Source organism: Rattus rattus, chromosome 4 (genome assembly GCF_011064425.1).
Source record: "Rattus rattus isolate New Zealand chromosome 4, Rrattus_CSIRO_v1, whole genome shotgun sequence".
In the NCBI taxonomy this organism is placed as follows: Eukaryota; Metazoa; Chordata; class Mammalia; order Rodentia; family Muridae; genus Rattus; species Rattus rattus.
Window position 1 is genome coordinate 6285390 of NC_046157.1, and position 25649 is coordinate 6311038.

Genomic DNA, 25649 nt, shown 5'->3' on the forward strand with positions numbered 1-25649 from the left:
ATCTGCCCCCGGGGCTCACTACTATTTTATTATGTTCTGGTGATGGGTTGGGATAATTTAGTAAAGCTTATTTTCCTCCACTGTTAATGGCATGACTTACTCTCCCAGAAACATAGTCAGTCGCAGCTGTGTCTTTCTACAGTGTCACAATGTATCAAATAGCACTAACTTCACAGCCAACATTTCATTTGCTAAGTAGTTTTGATTTCTCTTTTTAGCCAGCTGTTGGTAAACGCAGATTTCTACATTCCTACCTTAATTATTAATATTAACGGTCAGGTCTGTATTCAACATCACATGATTGGCACATATGTGCCTCACAGAATGGCTACAGACGAATCAAAGAGGCCAAGAGGCTTGAATGGAAATAGAGGCGGAGAGCCAGTGCAGACTACAGAGCAGGCTGTGGGGGAAGAGCTAAGCTAACGCCCTGGGGAGTTCTCTGCCCTGTTGGCGAATTCCTTACTTTACACACTGGGTGGTCAAATGGCAGGTAAGGGGGTCCATCACTATCAAAGTGTTAGATGTGGGGTCTGTAAACGAGAGCGTACTAGAAACATCAAACTAGGCTGTTCTGTGGATAGAAAGAAATGTTTATTTGGGGGAAATCAGACTGCCATGGCTATCTCCAGTGGAGGGGAGCAGGCAGAGAATAGCAAAAGGCAGGGAAAGCGTTGCCAGTTTTAAAGAGACAGGGGATGGGCAGGAGCCTGTAAGCTGGAACAGCCTGTGAGTTAGAGTAGCCAGGAGGGGTCACCGGCCAGAAGAGCCAGGGCAGTAGCATGGGGACTTTGGTCTGTTATAGGTTTATATAGCGATGGGGATGCCCTATGCCTGTAGGGGTGGATGAGGGAAGAAAAGGTTTTTCCACGCAAACAGAAACCCACTTGGCAAGGTTCCTGAGGAATGCCGAGTGCAAGCTTTAGTCTATCCTGTTTTCCTGGTCAGGGTCCAGCCTGAGCTCAGCCCAGGCTGGCTTTTAGGGCATTGCTAGGGCACTGCCATCTAGGGAGCCTGCTTTGGACCTAAGAGTCCAGGTGAGGACGTTATGCCCTTTGTTGTCCTGGCGTGCTTGGTATTTTATTGGGCCTGACTTTCTGTTATGTTCTTTGTTCGTCCCCGTGCCCAGATGTCCCTGTACACTTAGGTGAGTTTATAGGTAGTGCTTTTCTACTTTTGGGGATGAGCTCTTAGCAGGCTGTGCCTCCTGGGTGGGCTTGGAGAAGTGGTGCTGTGCATGTGTAAGGAAGAGGTACCTGCCTCTGTCTGTGCTCAGAATGGAGCTAAATGCTGCTTTGTGAAATCAAGTCCTCAGGAAGCCAGGCACATCCTGAGCACATGGTGCTACACACTGGGGGGTAACAGAGCAGGTAGACCCAGGTCTCCACATTAAGCTTCTCATACTGCTCCCTAAGGAGGTAGGATACAGTCACCCCGTGATAACCCTGGGGCTGTGGTGGTGCCTGGCTCTCTGTTTAATCTCTGGCCACACCCAGCTGTTTTGTTTTCAACAATAACCCAGGACATAAATAGTTCTTCGAACCCAGGGTGTCAACTCTGACTCTTCGAAGGTAACCATTTCTGAAGTCTACGTTATTGCTCTTCCTGCCACTAGAGGCTCCTCCCGTCGTCTTTCCCCTCCTCCTCTGTGATGCACTACATCTCAAGTCGCTCTCCTTTTACCTTCCACAGCTCCTGTGGTCCTCAGACCTGGGCTCAGACATCTCTAAGCTTGACTGCAATGACGCAGCTCTCTTTAAAAGAGAGCGGAGACTGTCAGTGTACAAACCCGCTTTTATCCCTGGGAAAAGCTTATCCTCCCAAATCTCTGGTGCTTTGGACAGGGACAGTGCAAAGCTTCTGTGTCGCTCATAATCTAGGATTGGGGTGATGTTGGGAGGAGGAGGCTGCGGCCTCTGGTCCAACTGTTAGAAATAATCTCAGGGGCCCAGAGAGGAGACCACCTCAACTGCAGTGTCTCTGTAAGGCAGAACTTTCCTTCCGAGCAGAAAGGTGCTTGATTCACACAAACAGAAGAGTGACTGTTTTTATTCCAAGAGAGGTGGTGACTGTGCCCCTTCCCCATTGGCTAGGGTCCAACCTCACAGTCATTCACAATTGGCTAGATTGATAGACAGACAGACAGACAGACAGACAGACAGACAGAGAAAAAAGATGAGGGGGTGGTGGGGCACAAGAGATGGAGGATATTTATTTAATGTGTGTAGATGTATTGTCTGCATGTATGTCTGTAAGCCAACCACATCCATACCTTGTGTCCTCAGAGGCTAAATGAGGGCACCCGATCCTCTGGAACTGGAGTTGAACAATTGTGGACTGCCATGGTCCCAGGTCCCCTGCAAGAACTGCCATGTTCCTAACTGCAGAATCATTAACCCCACCCATCCCCACCCCCGCAGTTGGCTAATTTTAAAAGAATTGGGGGAGGGGGGCAGATTGTCCCAAAAGAAAAAAAACTGGGAAAGGGAGGGAGGGGTTGGCCACTTAAGTTCCAACAATGCAGCAGGGCCTCTACATAAACAAAAGGTACAGATAAGGGAGATTAAAACATGAAGGTTTTACAACTTGGGAGAAAAAAAAAATTTGTACTCCTGGTCTTAAATGAAAGTTTTGGAATGTTTGACAGAAAGGATTAATACCCCATGTCCCTTTTGCTTTTGGCTTGTATCTTCTGGCATAGAACTGCCCTACGGCAGGGACATGGGGGAGGGCAGCACACAGCCTCACAGATAGAAGTACTGCCATCCTGTGAGCTCAGGGAACCCCCAGCACTCGGGCGAGCGCATCTAGACTGAGCCCAGACAATGGGAAGCAGGACAAAATCTGCCTCCTCCAGAGCATCCTGGGCTCTGAGAGGCAGTGTCTGCACGGAGTCCTCTCTGCTGGGCCGTGATGCTGGAGAGGAAGAGTCTTGGTTCAGACCCCAGACACTTGCTATTGGCATGGATTCATAGATTTCTTTTTTCTTCAAATAATTGTTTTTTCTTTTGCCATTCTTCACTTAGGTCTATTTCTAGAACCTTTAATGATGTTTTTGGTTTGGTTAGGTTTGGTTTTAACGCATTTCCAGGTTGCGATTGGGAACGGAAAGTGCAGAGCTCTTTGGGGTGGCATGCGGGAAGTGAGCCTCTCATCTCTCCTGTCCTCCTTGGGAAGCCCTAACTAAGAGCTGTCTTCCTGATGGTGGGCATGTCCTCAACGTGCAACCGTGTGTCTTTACATTGTGTGAGCAAGTGAATACTGAATGCAAGGTGTAATTGTTCAAGGATGGCTTTATTATTAAGTCCATCTACCTCGGTAGCCTGGCCAGTCTTAATTACTATTTAATTATTAACTCTCAAATCACACAGTATACAGCATGTGTATGTCTCTCTCTCCCAGTGTGTGTGTGTGTGTGTGTGTGTGTGTGTCTCTGTGTGTGTGTGTCTCTGTGTGTGTGTGTCTGTGTGTGTGTGTGTGTGTGTGTGTGTTACAGAGCGAATACAAATTAAAGATGCTCCCACAGAGTGAGGAGGCCGTAGGAGAGCTGAGGAAGTCTGATAGATACAAACTATCTATCCGGTGCTGAGAGGCAGCTGCTGGAGTCAGGTTCCAGAGCAAAGCTGCAGAGTGTGACTGCAAAGGGAACAGGCCACACCAGGCGAGGTCCAGATGGGCACATAGGTGGGCAGACGCTGGGGAGTAGGCCGCATTAACAGTGGGGACCAGTCGAATCTGGGAACCCCGGGTCCTTAGTGCACACACCTGGGATTAGACGATCCACTGGGATTGGGGCCATGGTATTATACTTTTAGGCATCCATAGATTTATGGGTACTGGTGAGGGAATTAGCCATTTTCCTCAATCTGGTGACTCCAATAAATTCTCGAGCCTGGTCTTCTCAAGAGAATGTCAGTGTGTTCATGTGCCCCCACAATTTCAATTCATATTCATTCATTCATTTATTCATTCATTCATTCTCTCTCTATTTTTGTATTTACAATTATTTTAATTTTATTTAATCTTTTTAAATTTTTTATTTATTTTTACACTCCAGAGTTATTCCCCTCCCAGTCCACCCCCAACTGATCCACATCCCATACCTCCTCCCCACCCCACCCCTGTCTCCACAAGGATGTCCCCACCCTACCCCTCCATCCACAAGGATGTCCCCACCCCACCCCACTCACCCCACCAGACCTTAAAACTTCCTGGGACTTCCAGTCTCTTGAGGGTTAGGGTCATCTTCTCTGACTGAACCCAGAACCGGAAGTCCTCTGCTGTGTATGTGTTGGGGCCTCATATGAGCTGGTGTATGCTGCTTGGTTGGTGATCCAGTGTTTGAGAGATCTCAGGGGTCCAACTGCTGGTCCTCCTACAGGGTCGCCCTCCTCCTCAGCTTCCTCCAGCTTTTCCCTAATTCAACCACAGGGGTCAGCAGCTTCTGTTCATTGTTTGGCTGCACATATTTACATCTGACTCTTTCAGCTGCTTGTTGGGTCTTTTGGAGGGCAGTCATGATAGGTCCCTTTTTGTGAATACCCCATAGCCTCAGTAGTAGTGTCAGGTCTTGGAGCTTCCCCTTGAGTTGGAGCTCCCTTTGGGCCTGTCGCTGGATCTTCTTTTCCTCGGGCTCTTTTCCATTTCTATCCCTGCATTTCTTTCAGACAGGAAGAACTATGGATCAGAGCTCTGACTGTGGAGTAGCAACCCCATCCCTCACTTGATGCCATGTCTTTCTGCTGGAGGTGGGCTCTACAAGTTCTCTCTCCCCACTGTAGGCCACTTCATCTAGGATCCCCGCTTTGAGTCCTAAGGGTCTCTCACTTCCCAGGTCTCTGGTACATAATAGAGCGTCCTCCCAACCTCCTACCTCCTGAGGTTGCCTGTTTCCATTCTATCTGCTGGCCCTCAGGGCTCCAGTCCTTTTCCCCCACCCAATACCAGATCATGGTCCCCTCTCCCCCTTCCCCGTCCCTTTCCCTCTTAAGCCCCTCCCTCCCTCCCCCACTGTGGTTGCTTTCTTCTCCCTCCCAAGTGGGACCAAGGTATCCTCACTTGGGCCCTTCAACTTGTGTCCTTTTTGAGTTCTGTGGACTGTATCTTGGGTATTCTGTATTTGGGGGCGGGGGCTAATATCCACTTAGTGAGAATATACTGTGCATGTCCTTTTGGGTCTGAGTTACCTCACTCAGGATGATTTTTTTTTTTTTTTTTAGTTCCATCCATTTGCCTGCAAAACTTAGATGTCCTCGTTCTTAATAACTGAGTAGTATTCCATTGTATAAATGAATCACATTTTCTGTATCCATTCTTCTGTCATGAAACATCTGGGTTGTTTCCAGCTTCTGGTTATCACAAATAAGGCCACTATGAACATAGTGGAACATCTGCCCCTGTGGCATGGTGGGACATCTTTTTGGGTATATTCCCAAGAGTGGTATTGCTAGTCTTTAGGTAGAGCTCTTTCTAATTTTCTGAGGAAATGCCAAATTGATTTCCAGAGTGGTATTGTGTGAGGTTCAATGTGTGTTTTAAACTTTAGTAAAGTTTGTTTTATGAATATGGGTGCCCTTGCACTTGGAGCATAGATGTTCAGAATTGAGGCATTCTCTTAGTGGATTTTCCCTTTAATGACTATGAAGTACCCTTCCTCGTCACACTTGATAACTTTGGGTTGAAACTCTATTTTATTGGATATTAGGATGGCGACTCCAGCTTGTTTCTTGGGACCATTTGCTTGGAAGACTTTTTTTCCATCCTTTTACTCGGAGATAGTGTCTGTCTTTGTTATTGAGGTTTGTTTCTTGTATGCAGCAAAATGCCGGATCTTGTTTGCATTTCCAACCTGTTAGCTTTTGTCTTTTTATAGGTGAGATGAGTCTATTAATATCGAGAGATATTAAAGACAGATGACTGTTTGTTCCTGCTATGTTTGTTTTTGTAGGTGGCTTTATGTGCTTGTGGTTTTCTCCTTTCGGCTTTGTTGTGAGATGATTAATATCTTGCCTTTTCTTTGGTGTAGGTATCTTCCTTGAATTGGAGTTTTTATTCTAGGATCCTCTATAGGGCTAGATTGGTAGATAGATACTGTTTGAATTTGGCTTTGTCCTGGAATATCTTGGTTTCCCCATCTATGTTGATTGAGAGCTTTGCTGGATATAGCAGCATGTACTGGCATTTGTGTTCTCTTACAGTCTGCATGACATCTGACCAGGCTCTTCTAGCTTTCATAGTCTCTGTTGAGAAGTCTGGTGTAATTTTGATAGGCTTCCTCTGTGGTGCCAGCCATCTCCTCCACACTTGGCCATGCTCTTGGTCCCTTCAGAGTCTCTCTCTCTCTTTCTCTGAAAGTGTCTTCACTCACTGCTGCCTTCTGGCCTTACAGCTCCTCAGTAGCTCCCAAGTGTTAATTCTATTTTTATGGTTTTCATTCCTTTATTGACATTTTTATGATATAGTTTATTAATTCCACCTTTCTTTTAAATCTTCAAACATATTTGTAAAATAAATACTTTAAGTTCTTTGGTCTAGAGAGATGGCTTATATCAGGCTTGGGACAAATGCACCGACTCACTGAGACATCTCAGTAGCCCTCCTACAAAGTCACAGGCCTCCTTTTCTCCATACATTCTTCATGTGATTGACCCCCATGCCGCCCCCACCCCACACATGTCCCCCTCCCTCCCCCTGCATCTCCCTGTCCCTTTTGTCCTCAAGCCTGACCACCGTGTCCTATGCAATGGAAAGAAAGAACCGATGTCTCTGACTAACACTGAGAATGTGCGCTCTCTCTCTCTCTCTCTCTCTCTCTCTCTCTCTCTCTCTCTCTCTCTCCCCCTCTCCCCCCCCCCCTCCTTCTCTTTCTCTCTCTCTCTCTCTCTCTCTCTCACACACACACACACACACACACACGCACACACACGCACACACAGGCACACACACACAAATATATTTTAAATTTTTAAGGTATTTTAAAAAAAATTTTTTTTCTGAGACAGGTTTCTCTGTGTCCTGGCTGTCCTAGAACTTACTCTATAGACCAGGCTGGCCTCGAACTCACAGAGATCCACCTGCCTCTGCCTCCCAAGTGCTGGGGTTAGAGGTTTGCACCTCTGCTGACCAGCCGTAAAAAATTTTCCAATTCTCTGCGTGTTAGTTCCAGCACCTCTGAGTGTTGCTGTTGCTGTTCTTGGATGTGGGTCACAGTTCCTGCTCCTCCTGTCCTGGGTCGTGTGCTGCACATCAACAGCAGTGTCATTGAGCATCTGAATTTCATTGTCTCCTTTTAGTGGCGTTTGAGTTTGCCTGTCTGTCAATCTTTTTCTTTTCTTTTCTTTTCTTTTCTTTTCTTCCTCTCTTCCTTCCTTCCTTCCTAAGACTTTGTTCTCGGCTGTTTCAGGAATAGATGTAAAGTATCCCAGATCCTAGACATAGCTCAGGGCTGGGCTTTTGCTTTCCACATCAGAACCCACAGTCTTTCCAGTCTGGCACTAGTGTCCCCTTCTCTTCTGTCACTTCACGGCATCTGGAGTTTTCATGTGCCTTTCAGACCCCCAAGCAGCATTTTCTGCCAGGCCTCTAGCGTCTAGCCTACACAAGTGTCGTAGTTTTACTGCTGTGAAGAGACACCATAACCAAGGCAACTCTTATGAAGACAAACAATTGTTAGGGACGGGCTCACAGTCTCAGAGGCTCAATCCATTATCATCATAACAGGAAGCACGGCAGCAGGCAGGCAGACATGGTGCTGAAGGAGCTGAGAGGTCTACATTTTGATCCAAAGGCCAGGAGGAGACTGTAGGCAGCCAAGAGAAGGTTATCTTAGGCACTGGGCAGAGCCTGAGCATAGGAGACCTCAAAGCCCATCTACACAGTGACACACTTCCTCCAACAAGGCCACACCTCCTAATGGTGCCACTCCCTGTGGCCAGGCATTCAAGCACGTGAATCTATGGGAGCCAAACCTATTCAAACCACCACAGTAAGTGAATTAAGTACGAAGCCCTGCATTGATGTCCAGAACTCAGCTCACCTCTCCTGTCTTCCAAATTCTCCCCACTGCTGGTGCCAAACTCCTGGTTCCCTCTGTTTTGTTTTGTTTACTTCTTTTCATTTGTTTGTTTGCTTGGGGGTGGGCACTCACTTCTTGCCCTCATCCCAACCCCCGAGTCTTACAGAAAGAGTCCAGACATGGTTGACTCTTCCATGGTGCCACTAAGTTCCCGCTAAGAATAACTGTAGCACGGCCTCTTGATGAGACTGACCTTTGACCTTTGACTTGTGATTGGATCGTTACCTTGAGACTGACCTTTGACTTGTCATTGGATCGTTACCTTGAGACTGACCTTTGACTTGTCATTGGATCGATACCTTGATTTTGCTATAGTTTTAGTCACTGTTCTGTTGTCAGGAAGAGACACCATGTCCATGGCAACTCTTATAAGAGGAATGTTTAATTGGCGGCTCCCTTACAGTCACAGAGGTTAGTCCACTATCAAGACAGGAGTATGGTGGCATGCATGGTGCTAGAGAAGTAGTTGAGAGCTACATCCTGGTCTGTAGGCAAAGAGAGGGTGCCTGGGCTGAGCACAGGCCTTTGAAACCTTAAAGCCCACCCCCAGTGACATACTTCCTCTAACAAGGCACACTTCCTAATCCTTTCAAAAGTGACCTGTAGACAAACAGAGACAGAGGGGACAGGGACTGAGCCTGGCATGAGCTTTGAAATCTCAAAGCCCCTGTGACACTTCCTCCAAAGGGCCACACCTCCTAATCCTTCTCAAGTAGTTCTACTCCCTCGTGACTAAGGATTGCAATACAGGAGCCAATGGGGGCCATTAATATCCAAACCACCACACTAATTTTAGATCTAAACCCATTATTCTGGTTCTTCTCCTGTACTTGTTACTGGGTCTCTACTTCTAGGCATGTTTGGTTCTGATGGGCAGGAATATTAGAGCTAAATGTGGTCTAGAACTCAGGGCCCTGATAAAACAATCATGAAGGGTTCAGCACTGCAGAGGAGTTCTGCCCAGTCACAGTCCTCAGCAGCCCATCAGGATAACTGACATTTTCCTAAGTACAAACAATCAGCGAAGTGATTATGTATATGAGAATAAAGTCTTTCCCTACTTTAAGTCAGTTTTTTCTGGTAAAACCAAACATTTGTCCAGTGATGAAAATGAAGGGTTTTGACTAGCAGAACAATGCCATCCTCTAAAATATCTTCTCTGTAACTCTGCTTCCTATAAAAAGAAATCTTAATAGGTTTTTCAAAAATGTCCCTGACAAAAACAGACAGCGGTTATGGAAAGACCATAATATACCTCGTGGCAAAATGTCTAATCTTCTTAGGACAGTGCCCTGGGGTCCCAGCCCCACCGTGGGACTGGTGAGTCCCCTGCCTCTGGTGCCCTTTTCCTTTCAGTTACAGTGATGGTGACACTAGTCAGTGAGTATCGCCTGCGTAGTAGAGAGGTGACGCCCCACTCCTAGGAAGCAGCCGTGCCAGCACTCCGTGATGTCAGGATGATGGGCAGGCTTCAGTGAATTTGACCAAAATGCTACACTGCATGTCTGAGCCTTCCCAGCACATTCTGAGGTTGTCAAATCAGCTTTAGAAATCCACTCTGGGGTGACAGGTTCCGGTGGGTTAGTTCCCCTGGTGTTGTCTTTCACGGTAGGCTAGGCAATGAGCAGCCAAGCATGTGTGTGAGTGCCATATGGGCCTCAGAGACACCACGCTAATTCAGGGACATTCTGTGTGTGAAGGAGCGTGCACAAAATGGTTAGCTAAAACACACACAATACTCGTAAGCTGAGTGGCAGAGCAGGTCTGCGGGCCCAACCCTGGGAAGGCAATGACAGGTGGATCCCTGAAGCTGGCTACTCAGCCAGTTGGTCAGCTCCAGGTTCAGTGAGAGACTCTGGCTGTAGTGGGAGAGTGAAGAGAAGAGAGAATGACAGACCTCACATGAATACCAGGCCTCCACACACCACTTCACACTGGTGCTCCCTGTTGTAATCAACACCATTTAGTGACCGGCTCTCGGTGATCAGGAAGACACCTGGCAGGAGCCATCTCAGCACCCCAGCAAAGTGGGCAGCTGGGTTTGCCTGTGGGGAACTCCTGACACCTTAACTTCACGTCTACCATTGATGTGATTTAATGGCCCACCCTGTCAGTACAAACAGTACTTTAGCATATCCAAACTTCTGTGTCCTACCATGTACAGACAGTAAGTCCTTCCTCCCTGGGCTGCCACTGTATGCTTCAACATGGAGATATCTGACCGGAGACCAAGAGCTCTGGACAACAGGAAGCCTGTGTCTCCTGCCTCCCCCTCCCTTGCCTTTGCCCCAACTGCAGCTTGGGAAACAACTACTAAGACATTCCTCACACTTCACAGATAAGGTGACGGCCATCGAGAAGGCAGCACAACTGCCCAGTGTCACTCATGTGCAGTGTGAGAGCCAGGTCAGAGCCTGCCCTGTGCTGCAGAAGGCAGTGTTAGCACCAGTGTGCGCACACAGCTGTCTTTATGTGAGGCGTGGGGCTCCTCCGTGCAGTTTGCTTGGTTCTTCACAGGACCTGCTCCCCTCCCAGCTAGCCTTCTCTCGCCTCCTCTCGTGAAGGCCTGATTGGAGGATGAACTCTGACCTTCCAGAGCAGATCAGAAAGTTTCCCTAGCAGGTCAGAGGCTGCCTGTGTGACTGACCTGGCCAGCCCCTTCCCGCTCTTGATACTACCTTTGTGTCCTTTAAGAGACTTTTCTACTAGGCTTCTTTGAGACTGATACTGGGGCTGTGACAGGCACAACACACCCTGTCCCTGGATTGTCCCCCTCTCTGACCTGCGACCCACCACCAGCATGACCCTTAGCACATTAGTGAACCCCAGGACCTTAGTTTCTTTGACTGTAAAGTGACAGCAACAGAAGCTCCCCGTAGGGTTCCCCGGAGAATGACAAGAAAGAGCATAGGATAGGATTCCATGCTGCATGGCTGGCCCACAGCAGCCGCACTGAGCTGCGGCAGCCCTGCCGGCTGTTCTCTTTCCACCTCACAGAAGCAGCAGCCAGCATCACCAGTATCTGCCCATTCTGCTGCGAAAGGCCATTGTGTCAGCATCATCCTGGAGCCCTGATTGCCTCCCTGACATCTTCAGCCTGTCCTGCCCAGCAGCTTAACAGCCTCGCACATTACCTCATCATCTAATTCCCCGTTAGCCTGTGGAGCTTTGAGTCACTGGGACATAAGAGGGCCTGAAGGGTCAGGTGTGAGAGCGTAACCACGCCGGACAGTCGGAAAGGGCACGCTCAGTTCACAGAGCAGGAGCTGCAGATGGCTCCTACCTCCAAGGCCGCTAGCGGGAACCGGCTCGGATGGTAGTGGAAACCTGGCTGAGGCCTGCAGCAGATCACAGTGTTAACAGATTTCAGAGCGGAGTTGAGAACAGGCAGAAGAAAAGCAGACATACAGTTTGTCACATTCACGCCCCAACAAATCATGGCGCTGCCCAAGAAAGACGTGTCTGTTCATTACACCAAGCATCCAAGGCTCTCCAAGGCGCGGTAGTGAGACGACAACTAGGAAATGAAATCTTAGCATCGGGGTTCTGAGCAAGAAGAGAGCAAGCAGGGTACAGCTGTGTGCAAGGCTTCACAGGCAGGCTCCCCTGGGCTCCCATCTCTGGGAGCCTGGCCCTCAGGGCAGTGGTGGCTCACACGGCCAGCTCTGCAGTGAAGCTGGGTGTGCGGCTGAGAGAGCTGTTGATCCTGAATGCCCTGGTTGGTTTTCTTTGTGGGATGTAATTACAGCTCTCGTTCACACCACATCTGTGCGTAGCCCAGCTTTGCAGCATGCTGACACAGGGTCCTCACTCTCCGCAGGGCTCTCACAGATCACCAAGACCTCGCTTTCGGCTGGATTTACTCCAACGCTGAGCATTGCAAGGTCGTTCACAGGGCAGCACCATTTCTTCCTCTAAAGTGTTCAGCTACAGTTTAATTTCCAGCCCCTAGCAGTAGACTTCATCACACGGCAAGAAACCTGCTACACCTTGGCACCAGGCACTCTGCTTGTCTTTGACTGAGAAGTCGCATGACGGGTGGTTTGGGATGGGGACAGGGATGGGGAAGAGCTGTGTGTTATGGCTTGTCACACTGCCAAGGTTTTGTTGCCCCCATTTTATTTTTAACTTACATTGTGAGGTTTTTTGGAAAAGTTCATATGTGCGTTTACACCTCTTCCACCATTCCCTCTCATCCCCCAACTCCCCTCAGATTCATGAGAATCTTATCATTTTGTTTATTTATTGTTCCATGTATAAATGCTGCAAATATGCACATGCATGCATGCATGCATGCATAAAAGCCATCGAATGCATTTAGTGTCACCTGATATTGTCATTGTATAGGTTTTGTTTAAGCAGCCATGTTGTGTGATTTCTTGGGAACAGCCTCCCTGTAATGTCTAGAAGACACCATCTTGCAGCAGGCCTCATGATTGTTTAACTCTTACAGTCTTTCCAGCCCCTTTTCTGGAATCTTCCTTGAGCCTAAGGTAGCATCATAGATACACAATTAATTGGATGCTGCTGAGAATGATAAGAGTTAGGAGTTATACTGGCTTAGGAAAGCAGCAGTAGGTCACAGGCCCTCCACAGTTGTAGGCGGCTGGCTAGGTCTGTGTTACGAGGCATGAATCCCCTCTTTAAGTTAAATCCAAGGGGACAGCCAGAATGGTTAGTCAATCAATAAAACAACTGATAACAAATGTTGGAGAGGATATGGAAAAAGAGACACCCTTCATTCACCACTGGTGGTGTTATAAACTGCTGTAGCCACTGAGGAAATCAGTGTGGTGAATTCATAAACAAACAATCTCAAAGCAGATGTGTTCCTATAAGAAAGGGCTCAACATCCCACTCCAGATACCCGCTCAACCATGGTCACTTCCACTCTGTTCACAATAGCCAGGACGTAGAAACAACTTACTGTCCCTTCAGCTGGGGTAGCGATACATATATATTATGAATACTGTCTGTTCAGCTGTAAAGACGTGAGGTCGGCAGGTAAATCATGGGACTGGAAAATGTTGTACTGAGTAGATACAAACGCCATATACTCTCTCATAGAAATCTAGCTCTGAACCTTTAGATCTGAGTATGTCATAAAATAACCACAGAAACCAGCAAGGAGAGGGACCGTGGGGGATGTCAAAGGCTGTACAGATGGGGACGGGCCTGACTGCTAAGGAGATCAATACCTGCACGTGGGCACGCAAGGAGGGGGATGCAGCCCTAACTGGCCTGGAATTCCCTGTATAGAGAGGCCAGGCTGGCCCCTAGCTCACAGAGGTCACCTGCCTCTGCCTTCTAAAATTAAAGCCTGTGCCCCCAAGCACTGGGATAAACATTTTTCAGGGTATTTTGTATCCATTTTTATTTTGTCTTTTGCAACCTCTCTGTTCAGATCTATAGCTCATTTTTTTCAACTGAGCTGTCTGGTTCGGTTTAAGGGGGTTTTTGTTCTGTTCTGTTGGACTTTGACTACTTTTTGCGTTCTTATCAGAGGTATAGAAGGCAGAGGGTCTCTCTGACTCTCTGGACATCCTCTTGTTTCCTTCGCTGAAAGAAGCGTTTTAGTTTTATAAAGTCCCACTTGTCAACTCTTGGCCTTAATTACTCAGTGAATGGAGTCCTGTTTAGGAAGTCTTTTCCTGCACCTTTGTGTTGTAGGAGGATTTTAGAATATTGTTTTTGCTTTGCTTTGTCTTTTTCTGTGGAAAAAAATGCTGTAGGGATTTTAGTTGGGTTTGCACTGAGTCTGTGCTTGGGTTTGGTAGAATGGTCATTTCCACAATATCAATTCCTCCAAACAATGAACTAGGGAGGTCTTTCCATTTTCCAGTGTCTTCTCAACCTGTTCCTTCAGGGATATTAAAGTTTTTACTATAGAGAATTTTTTTGTAATGTTCCGTCCTGGATATTTTTAATTTTTGAGGCCAGTGTGAATGGAAGCGTGCCCATGACCTTTCCTCTAGACTGCTTGTTACTGTCATATAAAAAGGCTATGATTTAACTTGGCTTGGTAGCCTGCCTTGGCTGGACGTACTGCTCACTTCTGGAGGTTTTTGGGTGGAATTCTTGCTGCTCTCACTTCTGCTTTGTGCATGACACTGATTTGGGAAGTCAGTTTCTCTGTGCAACGTCTCTGCACTGAATTTTCCTCCCTTTGGGGCTGTTTTGTAGCCTCTGGTTGTGTTTGGTTCGCAGTAGAAGCCAAGATTGGCTTCAGTAAATAACACTGTGTTCCTTGAAGCTCTCATGCCCTAGATGTGCATTGTCTGCTGGTGCCCTCATCCCCTGCATGGTGTGTGCTCCGTTGTAGCCTCTGGGAAACAGATTGGAGCTGGGTCCAGAGGCTGATACACGAAGCTGGTGAGCAGATGAGAGCTCATGTGCTGCCCAGCCCCAGCCCTCTGTTCTTCCTCCCAGACACCTCCAGAAAAGACACTCTGTCACGGCTCTGCCACCACTTATTAAACCTCGAATGGGCACCAGATCCACACGGTCTGCAAGTTTAACAATGTCTCTGCACAGTAGAGTTTCACAGACAACAGTGCAGACCGAGAGAAGCTCAGTATCCCCAGAGCCGTTCAGCTAGAATCCAGGTCAAGCCAGCGTCTGCTGTCAGAAGTCCTGTTTTGTGTTTCTCTGCGTTGCAGAGCGTTTCTGGAAAATCGTTAAATCAGGAAGGAGTAAGAACACCACCACTCCCCTTCCCTGTCCTTCCAGTCATCTGACGGGCAGAGCGTTCTTCCAAAGCTGCTCTGGCTGAGCTCAGGGCTGGCGAGCAGGCCGCTTAGTGTGGCCTCCATCTTCATGGTGCCATTCTCTTTGTTCCATACTTTACCATGTAGTATGTACCTTCTTGTTCCCCCGGCCTCATCACTGTGGCCATTCTGTGTATTCTAAGTACCGGCCCCTGTGAGAGCTCTTGGAGGCCTGGGCATGGCCTTCCTAGCCATTCTGTATTGGAAGCTCTCACCAGTATCCCCATGCTACCAAAAGTCAAAACAACCCATTGAAGCTGGCTTACAGGTTCTGAGGTTCAGTCCATTATCACCAAGGCGGGAGCATGGCAGCATCCAGGCAGGCATGGTGCAGGAGGAGCTGAGAGTTCTACATCTTGTTCCGAAGGCAAACAGGAGGAGGCTGTCTTGTAACTAGGTAGGAGGAGGGTCTCGAAGCCCACCCCTACACTTCCTCCAACAAGGCCACACCTAAGTGCCACTCCCTATGGGCTAAGCGTATTCAAACCACCACAGGCCAGTTTATTCAGCAGTGAGTCTCAGAGGCTGAAAACATTCTAGGCCTAGATTAGAAAGTACAGAGGCTAGAAACCTCCAGGACTAGGCCTAGGTTAGCAGACACAGGCAGTAAGAGCCTGCGATGACTACACTTTACTATTGCTAAGAAGAAAACCCACGACTAAGGCAACTTGCAAAAGGAAGCACTGTCCATCTCTGTGCCCAAGGCCTAACATGGTAGAACCTCTAGAAATCCCTGTTGAGCCTCAGAACTGGATCCCAGTTCATAGGGCTGGAGGGAGTAGAATGGGAACCAGTCAGCATCTCAGAAGTTGCCTAGCCACATCCTTCAGTGAACAACTGTTTGCCAGAAGCTCTGTCACCCTCTCTTCCCTCCCATTAGAACAGATACATACATACATACATACATACATACATACATACATTCATACATACATATATACATGCATACATTCATATATAAATACATACATATACACATGCATACATTCATACATAAATACATATATACATACATATGTACATACATAAATACATACATATATACATACATACGTACATACATATACACATTCATATATACATTCATACATGCATACATTCATACATGCATACATTCATACATAAATACATACATATATACATGCATACATTCATACATACATTCATATATAAATACATGCATATATACATTCATACATACATATATACATACATACATTCATACATACATATATACATGCATACATTCATACATAAATACATACATACATATATACATGCATACATTCATACATAAATACATACATATATACATACATTCATACATATATACATACATACATACCTATGTATACATATATATGTTGTGTGCACTATCTCTGCTACCATGTAAAATTTATGACTCTCAGTTCAGAAAGGGCTTGATGGGCAGGCAAGCACCTAAAAGCCCTAAGCTCTTCAACAAACAGCCACCTCATTTCCCTTTCAGTCCTGCTTGTCTGCAGACATTGTATGGCCCTGGCCTCCATGGGGTATCACTCTCCTGCAGTAGCTCTACTTGGTCCTAGGGCTCCCACAAAAGCCCCAGAGGGCAGTAAAGATACAGCATTAGCCGGGAGCTTGCTTATAGTTTCAGAGGGTTAGTCCATGGCAGGAAGCATGTAGTGGCTGGCAGGCATCGTACCGGAGCAGTAATGGAGAGCTCATATCTGATCTGAAGGTTGCAGACAGACATAGACAGACATAGACTCTGGCTATAGTCCACCCCTAGTGCCACACCGTCTCCATGAATCCTAATCCTTCCCAAACTGCTCCACTGACTGGCGTCCAACATTCAAACATATGAGCCTATGGAGCCACTGTCCAACCACCACAGATACCGTATTAAAAGTCCCTTCTCGTGGCATCTCCAATAAACTTAAAGGCCTAATAGAGGAAAGAGACCTTAGCAAGGCCAGAGCTCAGCACCAACCCTAACATCCCACCTGGATGTGCCGTGTGACTTGAAAAATGCCCTCCGTGTGCAGGTGTGTGTTACACACATTTGCTGGACAAACCTCCAACTGCCTTCAGTTTACATAACTGTGTTTATGTGGGAAAACATAAAGCTTCCAATCCAGTAAGATCACAAACCATGTATCAAGTACTGTGGTCTGGTTAAACAGTCTTTTTAAATTATCATTGGTTGGGGTTGGGGATTTAGCTCAGTGGTAGAGCGCTTGCCTAGGAAGCGCAAGGCCCTGGGTTCGGTCCCCAGCTCTGAAAAAAAGAACCAAAAAAAAAAAATTATCATTGGTTATTTTATTTATTTACATTTCAAATGTTATCCCTCTGCAAACCCCCATGCCAACCCCCCACCCCACTTCTATGACGGTGCTACCCCACCCACCCACTCCTGCCTCACCAACCTAGGATTCCCTTATGCTGGGGTATCAAGCCTCCACAGGACCAAGGGCCTCCCCTCCCATTGATGCCAGATAAGGCCCATCCTCTGCTACATATGCAGCTGGAGCCATGGGTCCCTCCATGCGTACTCTTTGGTTGGTGCCTTAGTCCCTGGGAGCTCTGAGGGAGTCTGATTGGTTGATATTGTTGTTCCTATGGGCTTGCAAACACTTTCAGCTCTTTCAGTCCTTCCCCTAACTCCTCCATTGGGGTCCCTATGCCCAGTCCAATGGTTGGCTTTGAGCATCCTCATCTGTATTGGTCAGGCTCTGGCAGAGACTCTCAGGGGACAACTATATCAGGCTCCTGCCAGCAAGCCTTTCTTGGCATCAGCAATAGAAGATTTCTATTAGATCTGAGATTTCCCTTAGAATAGAGTAGTCTGGGTTTGTTGTCTGCAGAGGGGATGGATCCCCAGGTGGGCAGTCTCTGGATGGCCTTTCCTTCAGTCTCTGCTGCACTCTTTGCCCCTGCATTTCCTTTAGACAGGAGCAATTCTAGGTTAATGTTTTTGAGATGGGCGGGTGGCCCCACCCCTCAACCAGGGGCCTAGTTAAACAGTCTTAACAAGAATTGCCGGGGTGTGTGTGACCCCAGTGAATGTTGAAAGCGACATAACTAGTTGAGTCGCCATGGGGGAAAGAAGCCCTAATGAATTGTCTGCATACAGTTGAGCCAGGAGATGAAACACTTACAAGGTAAGAGTGTCGTTACCCTCAGGACACCATGAGGATCAGTGCAGTCACCACCTGCTCAGCTGTCTGAGATGCATGTCTTCAAGTCCCACCCATACCTGCTACCCCAATCTGCTTTTACTATTAAAATGTTTTTGAAGAGAGTCTAACCATGTGTCCCAGACTGGCCTAGAACAAAGTATCCTCCTGCCTTGGCCCCCACATTCTGAGATTTCCATTAGAATCAGCATTTAACAACATCCGCTGGGTCAGAAACCATGGAGCGGACCTCATTTGAGATTCCTTCTGACTCAGCCAGCAAACTCCCAAGGGCAGGCCCTGGAGTATCCCTGCCCAGAATAGACCCGCATGCTGCCCAGCGTGTCCCAAGGGCTTGATGATGTGGCTGTTTTTAGAAGCAGCATCCTCTACCCCGTGGCGTGACCTTCTCTTTCCTGAGAAGATCTTAATTGCCTCCAAAAGATAGCTGCTGGAATCAAACAAGTAAATGAGAAAAATCTAGATTTGGGGAAAACTGCATGTTCATGAAAGAATAATATAAAACCAGGCCAGTGTTTATCTCAGCTTGCAGAAATAGCTGCCACCACATTCCCTCAGTCACTCTTTCTCTGGCCTCAGACCTTTCAGTCTAAACAAGTCTAAACCAGCCTGGCATACACTGAACACGGCTGCTCAGGAGGCAGAGGTGGGCCTACTGTGTGTCTGAGGCCACTGTTGGCCTCACAGTGAGAGCTACATGAAGTGGAGGGGAAGCATGGAAGAGGGTGTGAGGGAGGGAGGAAGGAAGGAAGGAAGGACGGACAGTAACAAAACTTAAGAGATCCCAGTGTCCAACACAGGGATCTAATTACAGGGTCTGAGGGGAGTTTCAGTCACCTTCAGAAGTGACCAGCACCGTCTGGAACACCCTTGTGTCTCCTCCATCATTTTCTGTCATGATATCTCATGACTATACAGGAAGTGCAGTGTCCCGAGATCTGCTTCATGGCCTAATACCCCTTCAGGCCTCAGACAGGTGTCTCTGTGAGGGGACGGCTCGTCCGGCTCTTACTGCTCTGCCATGTGTTAGCCTGACCTCTCAAAGTCGTTCTGTACATTTTATTCTCTGTGAATCTCCCATCGTGCACCCCAACCCCGCTCATCTCCACATCCCTCCATATCCACCCTCTGCACTTGCAACCTCCCCCACAAATAAAAACGACAAAAATAAACAAAGTTTTAAAAAAAAATCGAGTTGTGGAAGACGCAGTGTCACTGTGTGCTACATTGTCTATACCCTTTCGTCCAAACAGCTTTGCTTGCAAATTTTCGTTGCAATGAGTCACTGGTGTCAGCTCTCCTGCTTGTGGCCGGAGGCTCCTTCTCCTTCTCTTTCTCTCCCTATTCTTCACCACACACTTGTTCATCGTAGTGATGCCCTCCAGCACGCCACCACGCGTGTGCCGCTGGTGACGTCTGCTGGTCTCTCTGCAACATCTTTTTAAGTGGTCGCCCTTCCCTAGTGTCTTACTAGGCCCCTTCTTTGTTATGTTTGCTTCCTGTTAAACTGTCCTTACTGAACTCTCCTGTGCCTGCCACCACCCAGAGCCTTAATGAAGAATCAGTCTCCATCAGCCTAGCCTGTGAGCATGGCTGTAGAGAATGGTCTTCATTGCTCATGGGTGTCCAGGGCCCCGCCCACCGTGAACTGCACCACTCCCCACTCCCCACTCCCGTGCTCCCATTCCCTAACCCTCACCACCAGCAGGGGTTTCTGACAGGAAAAAACTAGCAACGTGTTTGTGTCGTCTGCCCCTGACTGCTTCCTCCCTTGACTTTACTGAAGAAATGGGCTGAAACTTGGATTGCAAACCTAATATTTCTGCTCTCGTCAGGGTATTTGTCACAGAAACAGAAATGAAACTGGAGCGCCTCACCACACGATAACCAGAGCTGGTGCTTTACATGGGATGTGGCAGGGGTGTAGAGTGGTCAGCGCTGCACGTTACCCCTCCCCCATCCCACTCCTCACTCTGACCCTGCCCTGCTCCCAGCCTGTGGCACCAGTGCTCTCAGGACCTGAAAGCGGTGTTGAGTCACGCTTCCCAGTGGTTGTGTCTCAACAGTGATGGTGTTTCCCTCTTGGGCTTTGGTTTGAGCCAGGCTTGGTGTATTTCTCAGACCTTCAGGCCTTAGCGCCTCCTTTGACACCTTATAAAGTCTGTCAGAAGTGCGATACGCACTCTACCAATTAGTCTTGAGCCAGCAGTTCTTCAAAAGTGTCGAGATGGCTTTTACACTCCCAGGTTGTGGTGGGCTCCTCCTCCTGTCTGCAAGAACCAGGGAAATGAGTGTAGCCCCATGAGAGGGCACCTACGAGGCCTTGCCTTGTTTCTTGCTCCGCACTGCTTCAGAGCCACCTCCCCAGCCAGCCATATTGTCAAGTGCATCAAGAAAGGGAGCTATAGCTAGATCCGCTGTGACATCATAGAAACCCAGGAGACCTGAGCCCTCTTCCCTGCGGCTTCTTCCTGGGGCTTCAGTCTTCTTTTTCCTCCCGCTGGAAGGCAGGCCAGCGAGGCGGGTCTCTGGCAGTGCCGTTTCCCTTCCCAGCCTGACTGGCCTATTTCCTGAGGGTGGCGAAAATGTTAAGGGAAAGAAAGAAGCAGAGCCATTGGGAAGACAAATCCAACTCACAGATCTCTTAAAGGTTCTGAGTGTCACACTATCTGAAGTTCACCTCAGGGACAGCAAGATGGGTAAAGGCTCCCTAAGCCGCATTCCTCCCTTAGGGCTCACACAGTAGAACACTGACTCCTCCTGTGCATTGGCCTCTGACCTCTGACCTCTGACCTCCATTCAGGCATAATGGCATCCACACACACCCCTAATTGATTAACTACAGTTACTGTCCTTCTTGGTGGGAAGGTGAATCTGCCAGGACCTCTCTTACAGAGGGCTTTTGAGGACTTGGTGAGATGGCCCGCGGGTGACATGCAGCAGCCAGGGCTCTGCCTGCGCTCAGTTACTTGCGTTGTATCTGCGCCAGGCTACAGCGCTCACCCTCTAGGGTGAACACCGCGGGCTTGGCACCAAAGCCTTCCCCATCATCCATGTGGGATGTGCATTTGAGAAATCCTTTTCCTCTCTGCCTAGAAGGTTCACGGGGCAAGGCAAGCACAGACAGTTTTTACTAGCCTGTGCACGGACCGCTTAACCCTCTAACCAGTGGTGTCTCAGAGGTGTAGTTACAGCACTGGCATAACTGACTCTGCTGGTGGGAGGCAGGGTGTCATCTAGCTTTACCTATCAGTGACCTCCCACGGGCCACCTCCAGGGTCAGGGGAACGAAAGGACTCTCCAGGGTCACATGGTGAGAGAGCTAGTGTTCAGATAGCAAGGTTCACTACAGCACTGCTAGGATCCTCTGAGGGGGGAGGAGGGGGTTGGACCCCTCTGCAAGCCTCTGCAGATCTGCCAGAGTCATGACGAACAAGGACCTGGCAAAGAAGGGGTATCTGTGGGAGCCGCATTAAGTGTGTACAGAGTGTGCAAGAGCGGATGGACCAAAGGCCCTCTGCTCAGAAGGCCTTGAGGGAGGTTTAGAGTTAATGATGGAGAACAGGACCACAGATAGAGGATCCAGCTGAGAGGAACATCCAAGCAGGCCTTCAGGGAGGCCAGACCGTGTCTTCCAAACGCTTAAACAAATCCCCCAGTTGCCAGGGGCCTGATCTTCAGACGCATGAGGGAGCTGCAGGGTCTCGCTTCCTCTGTGCGAGGAACAGGGACAGACATTATTAATCCGATAACTCTTGTTTCCTAGGCAAACTCAGAACCCGTTCTGGACCCACAGCAAACGCAAGCCTTTGACCAGCTGTGCCGGCTGTACCGAGGAGGTTCTAGGGTAATGTTTGTATGACCGATGTCTCTGGTTCTGATCTGGGACTTACTGTTTGGGGAAGGCAGTGTCCTAGTGTCCTGCGTCCACCTCTAAGCTTGGAAGGTACCCGAGCTAGTGTTCAGATAGCAAGGTTCACTGCAGCACTTCGAGGATGGGCAGGAGGGATGGGGTGAGCTTTGAGGACCCCTCTGCAAGCAGTTGCAGATCAGCCAGAGTCATGACGAACAAGGACACGGCAAGGAAGGGGTATCTGTGGGAGCCGCATTAAGTGTGTATGGGTGTGCAAGAGCGGATGGGCACATGGCCCACCGGTCCCGGCCCGGCGGCACTCAGAATTTGATGAAAGGCCAGTAGAGAGGCATTTATTACTTACCTCCCAAGCTGTGAGGACACAGGGGGCCCACGTCTGGCCTGTCTCCACAGAGAGCAGGCCAGAAGCCCATTCCCTCCTTCAGAAGGCCATCATGTGTATCTGAGACAGCCACACCTCAGATCTGCGCCCCACCTAGCTATCTGCAGCATAGACTGGGAGATTAGACATTTTTAAAACTGGGAGAAGGGTGCAGACTCAGAGGCTACCAGCTGCCAGTACTGCACAGGCCTCCATAGCAGACTCAATGTTCCCCTGGACTCTCGGCCTGTCCCATCCAGTCATCCAGAGCACAGGTCTGGCAGGATCCTGCGCTCAGCCCTCATCCTGAAGAGGTCCAGGAGGCATCCTTTCTAGACCCCTAGACATTTTCCCTCAAGCCTGCCTGTGCTCTGGGTAAGAGCTCCTTGTTTCCACAGAGGCCATGCAAGTCTGGCTGCTGGGCTCCCTTCTTGCCTCTTCCCTTCTGCATGGCCCACACTGGCTCCCAGCCCTTGAGGGAGGAAACAGGAACTTTTCAGCACCTCCACTCCAGGGCACACCCAGATCCCCCAGCCCAGTGGTTCTCTGAGCTTGTCTAGCCCAGCTGTCTCTGGGCACAGCAGCTCTGCTCTCACTGAAGCAGACCCTGAGCACTTCCTCTCGAGCTGTTAGCCAGGACAGAGGCTCTTCTGGAAACTTCCACAATATCCCGAATAAGACCCTGCAGGTTAACCAGATGCAGGACTGAGTTCTGGCCAGGAACTGGAGACAGAATCACCATCTCCTTCACACTCTGAGCCTTGTCCAGGGTCTGTGTTTCCTAGTCACTAAGTTACAGGAGAAGTTCAGTCAGCGAGACTTAAGAAGTAGGAGCCTTAGTTTGTGGTTGGTCTCTGCCCTAGTGTCAGAATGTAGACATCTCATGTTCTGTTGGAAACCTTGGGCATGATCTCCTCACAGACCAGTCACAGGCCGAGCAGATTGCAGAGGTAGGGAGTTCAAGATGGCCCTTTGTGTGAGCCAGCCTTCCTCCCATGCTACCTCTCAGGCTGGAGGCTCACCGTAATAGTGTAAGCATGCGGCTCTGGTGTGCCGTCTGCTGCACGCCATGACAAGCACCATGACCAAAAGCAACCGGGAAGGAAAGGGTTTATTACAGCCCGAAGATTGCAGTCTTCTGTCAGAGGAAGTCAGGGCAGGAACCTGCAGGCAGGACCTGAAGCAGACTATAGAGGAGTGCCGCTTTCTGGTTTCCTCGGCCTCCCTTCTGTAGCTCAGGCCCGCCTGCCTGCAGGTAACACAGGTAGGTTCACCCTTCCCAGGTGACCAGTTGTCCCAGGAGGGCAGCAGAGGCTGACTGTGACAGTGAGTGAGTGTTAGACCATGGCTGGGTTGCTGAGTCAGGACCGAGGGCTGTGTTAGTTCTGATAAATTGGTACTTAGAGCTTAGAGGGTTTCACTGGCTCCCCAGCCACTGGTTATGCCATCAGCCAACAGGCAAATGAGCTCTGTACCATTACTGCTCATGTGACGGGAGATTCTTTGCCAGAGATCGGAGCAGACAGAAGTCAGGGCAGGCAAGCGGGGCAGGTGAAGGCAAGACCACAGGCAGCTTGGCTGAACAGGAAGTTTGAATCCGACCCTATCACTGACAACTGAGTGGCTCAGTGTGAGTCACTCCCCAGGGACTAGAAATGCCATTCTTGAAAAGCACCCAGCCTGTCTGGCCCTCAAAAGACAGTCACCTGTGGCCTGCAGTCATTCCAGGGACTGGCTTATGCCAGGAAGCAGATACACACACAGTCCCCTCCCCCCTACTCCTCCCCTCAGGCATTTGAAGGCTCATGTGCTACATCACCCCACAGAAGGCGTTCATCGCTGCCTGTGAAGAGTAGGGCAGGGCACTGTGTGCTGTCTCCAGGTCCCATCCCCGGTTCCGGGAAGCTCGCATTTGGCCCTGAGCTTCCCCTCAGGTTAGTGTGGGTGTTGTCACTTAGCAGGCCGGAGGTCTCAGCTCCTGGACATGCACTCACCTCCTCTGGTTGTCAGAGCATCTGACACTGGGCTGCCAGGCTCTGCCTTACAGACAGCCAGCTGGGTAAGAGGAGGCACCTGAGGTACAGAGCCCGGCTTTCCAGTGGGCTTCAGGAATGCTTCCTCCTGGAACTAAACCACTGACAGACCAAGGTACTGCTAAAGCCACTGGTGGATGTATACAGCTGCAGGTAGGGAGGGCGAGTTTGGAGGAGAGGTGGGATCCATGAGTGCTATTCCTGAGCCCAAACTGCTGGCCAGGCTGCCAGAGAGAAGACCAGGAGTGACTCTGGCCTGGGCGCTCCAAAGAGAAGCACATGGGAGTTGTGCTGAGAACAGAGGTCTGCCTACAGGGAGGCTGTGCACAGGCAGGGCAGCCATGCCTGGAGGAAACCCCACCCGGGCAGCCTCTTGTGCCCAGGGTCACACCTTTCATGAGACATGACCTTGGGATCCAAGGACAGGGTTCTCACTCCTCCCACAAGGTAGCGCTCTCCTTCATGTGGCCAGAGGAACAGGACCCTCTCCACCTTTGCCCTCACACAGGACTGTGCCCTCACATGTGTCCTCTTCTTCTCAGCTGGCTCTCCTTATGGAACTCTCGCAGAACCGAGGTGGCGACAGCCATAGGCCATTTGCCGGCTCCCAGAGCGGGCCTGCCTTCAACAGCATCTTCCAGAAGGAGAACTTCCAGCTGCAGCTTGCACCTCCGCCTGTGGCTGAAGACTGAGGCCTCCCCGGAAGAGCCCAGGCTGCAGGAGGCAGGGAGGGCCCCGGAGCCACCCTGCCACCCTCCCTCTCAGGGCAGCCTCCCTGGTGCAGATCGGACTGCAGACAGGACAGTTTCATTTCGCTCAGAATATTACTTCGTTCTACCCAGCCCTTCGGGTGTAACACTTACCCAGCCACGTGTGGTGTGAGGAGGGGTCTGGGGAGGACATCAACTGTGAAAAGCAAAGGTTGGCACTGGGAGAGCAGTGGTCTGGGAAGCAGCGTGTCTGTCAGTGTTTATGTTAAAGCCGGTGACCAGAACCTGCCCTCCTTTGAAACAATAAATGTCTCGGTGTTTGAGTCCTGCATGCCTGTCAGTCTCCTGGTTGTCAGTCTGTCCAGTCAAGGACCCTAACACTGTTCAGACCAACAGCTCCATCACAGGCCCCACTAGGCCCTCAACACTCAGGCGTTCCTGTGACTGGGTCAGGGCAGCCGAGGAGATTAGGGCCTGGGCCTGCTGGGTCAGTATGTAGCAGACACAGCAGTTCATTACACCAGAGACTCAGCTCATGCCATTGGCTCAGCTCTCCTGGACAGCTAAGCAAAGCCACTTTTACCAACAGACACAGAAGAAGCAGTAGGGTGGGCTTTCAAGAGTCTCCCCTGGCTCATCTGGAGTGGATGA

At 49.3% G+C, this 25649-nt stretch overlaps 1 protein-coding gene across 1 annotated transcript in view; it reads left to right on the forward strand.

The window, feature by feature from the left end:
* Vps8 (VPS8 subunit of CORVET complex) overlaps positions 1-25333 on the forward strand; it is a 198023-nt gene extending 172690 nt beyond the window's left edge. The window contains exons 47-48 of the mRNA XM_032899998.1: positions 21787-21867; positions 24831-25333. Of these exons, the coding sequence (XP_032755889.1) occupies positions 21787-21867; positions 24831-24980 (231 nt within the window). The 3' untranslated portion in view covers positions 24981-25333. The remainder of the gene's footprint in view (positions 1-21786; positions 21868-24830) is intronic.
* Positions 25334-25649: the final 316 nt, after the last annotated feature.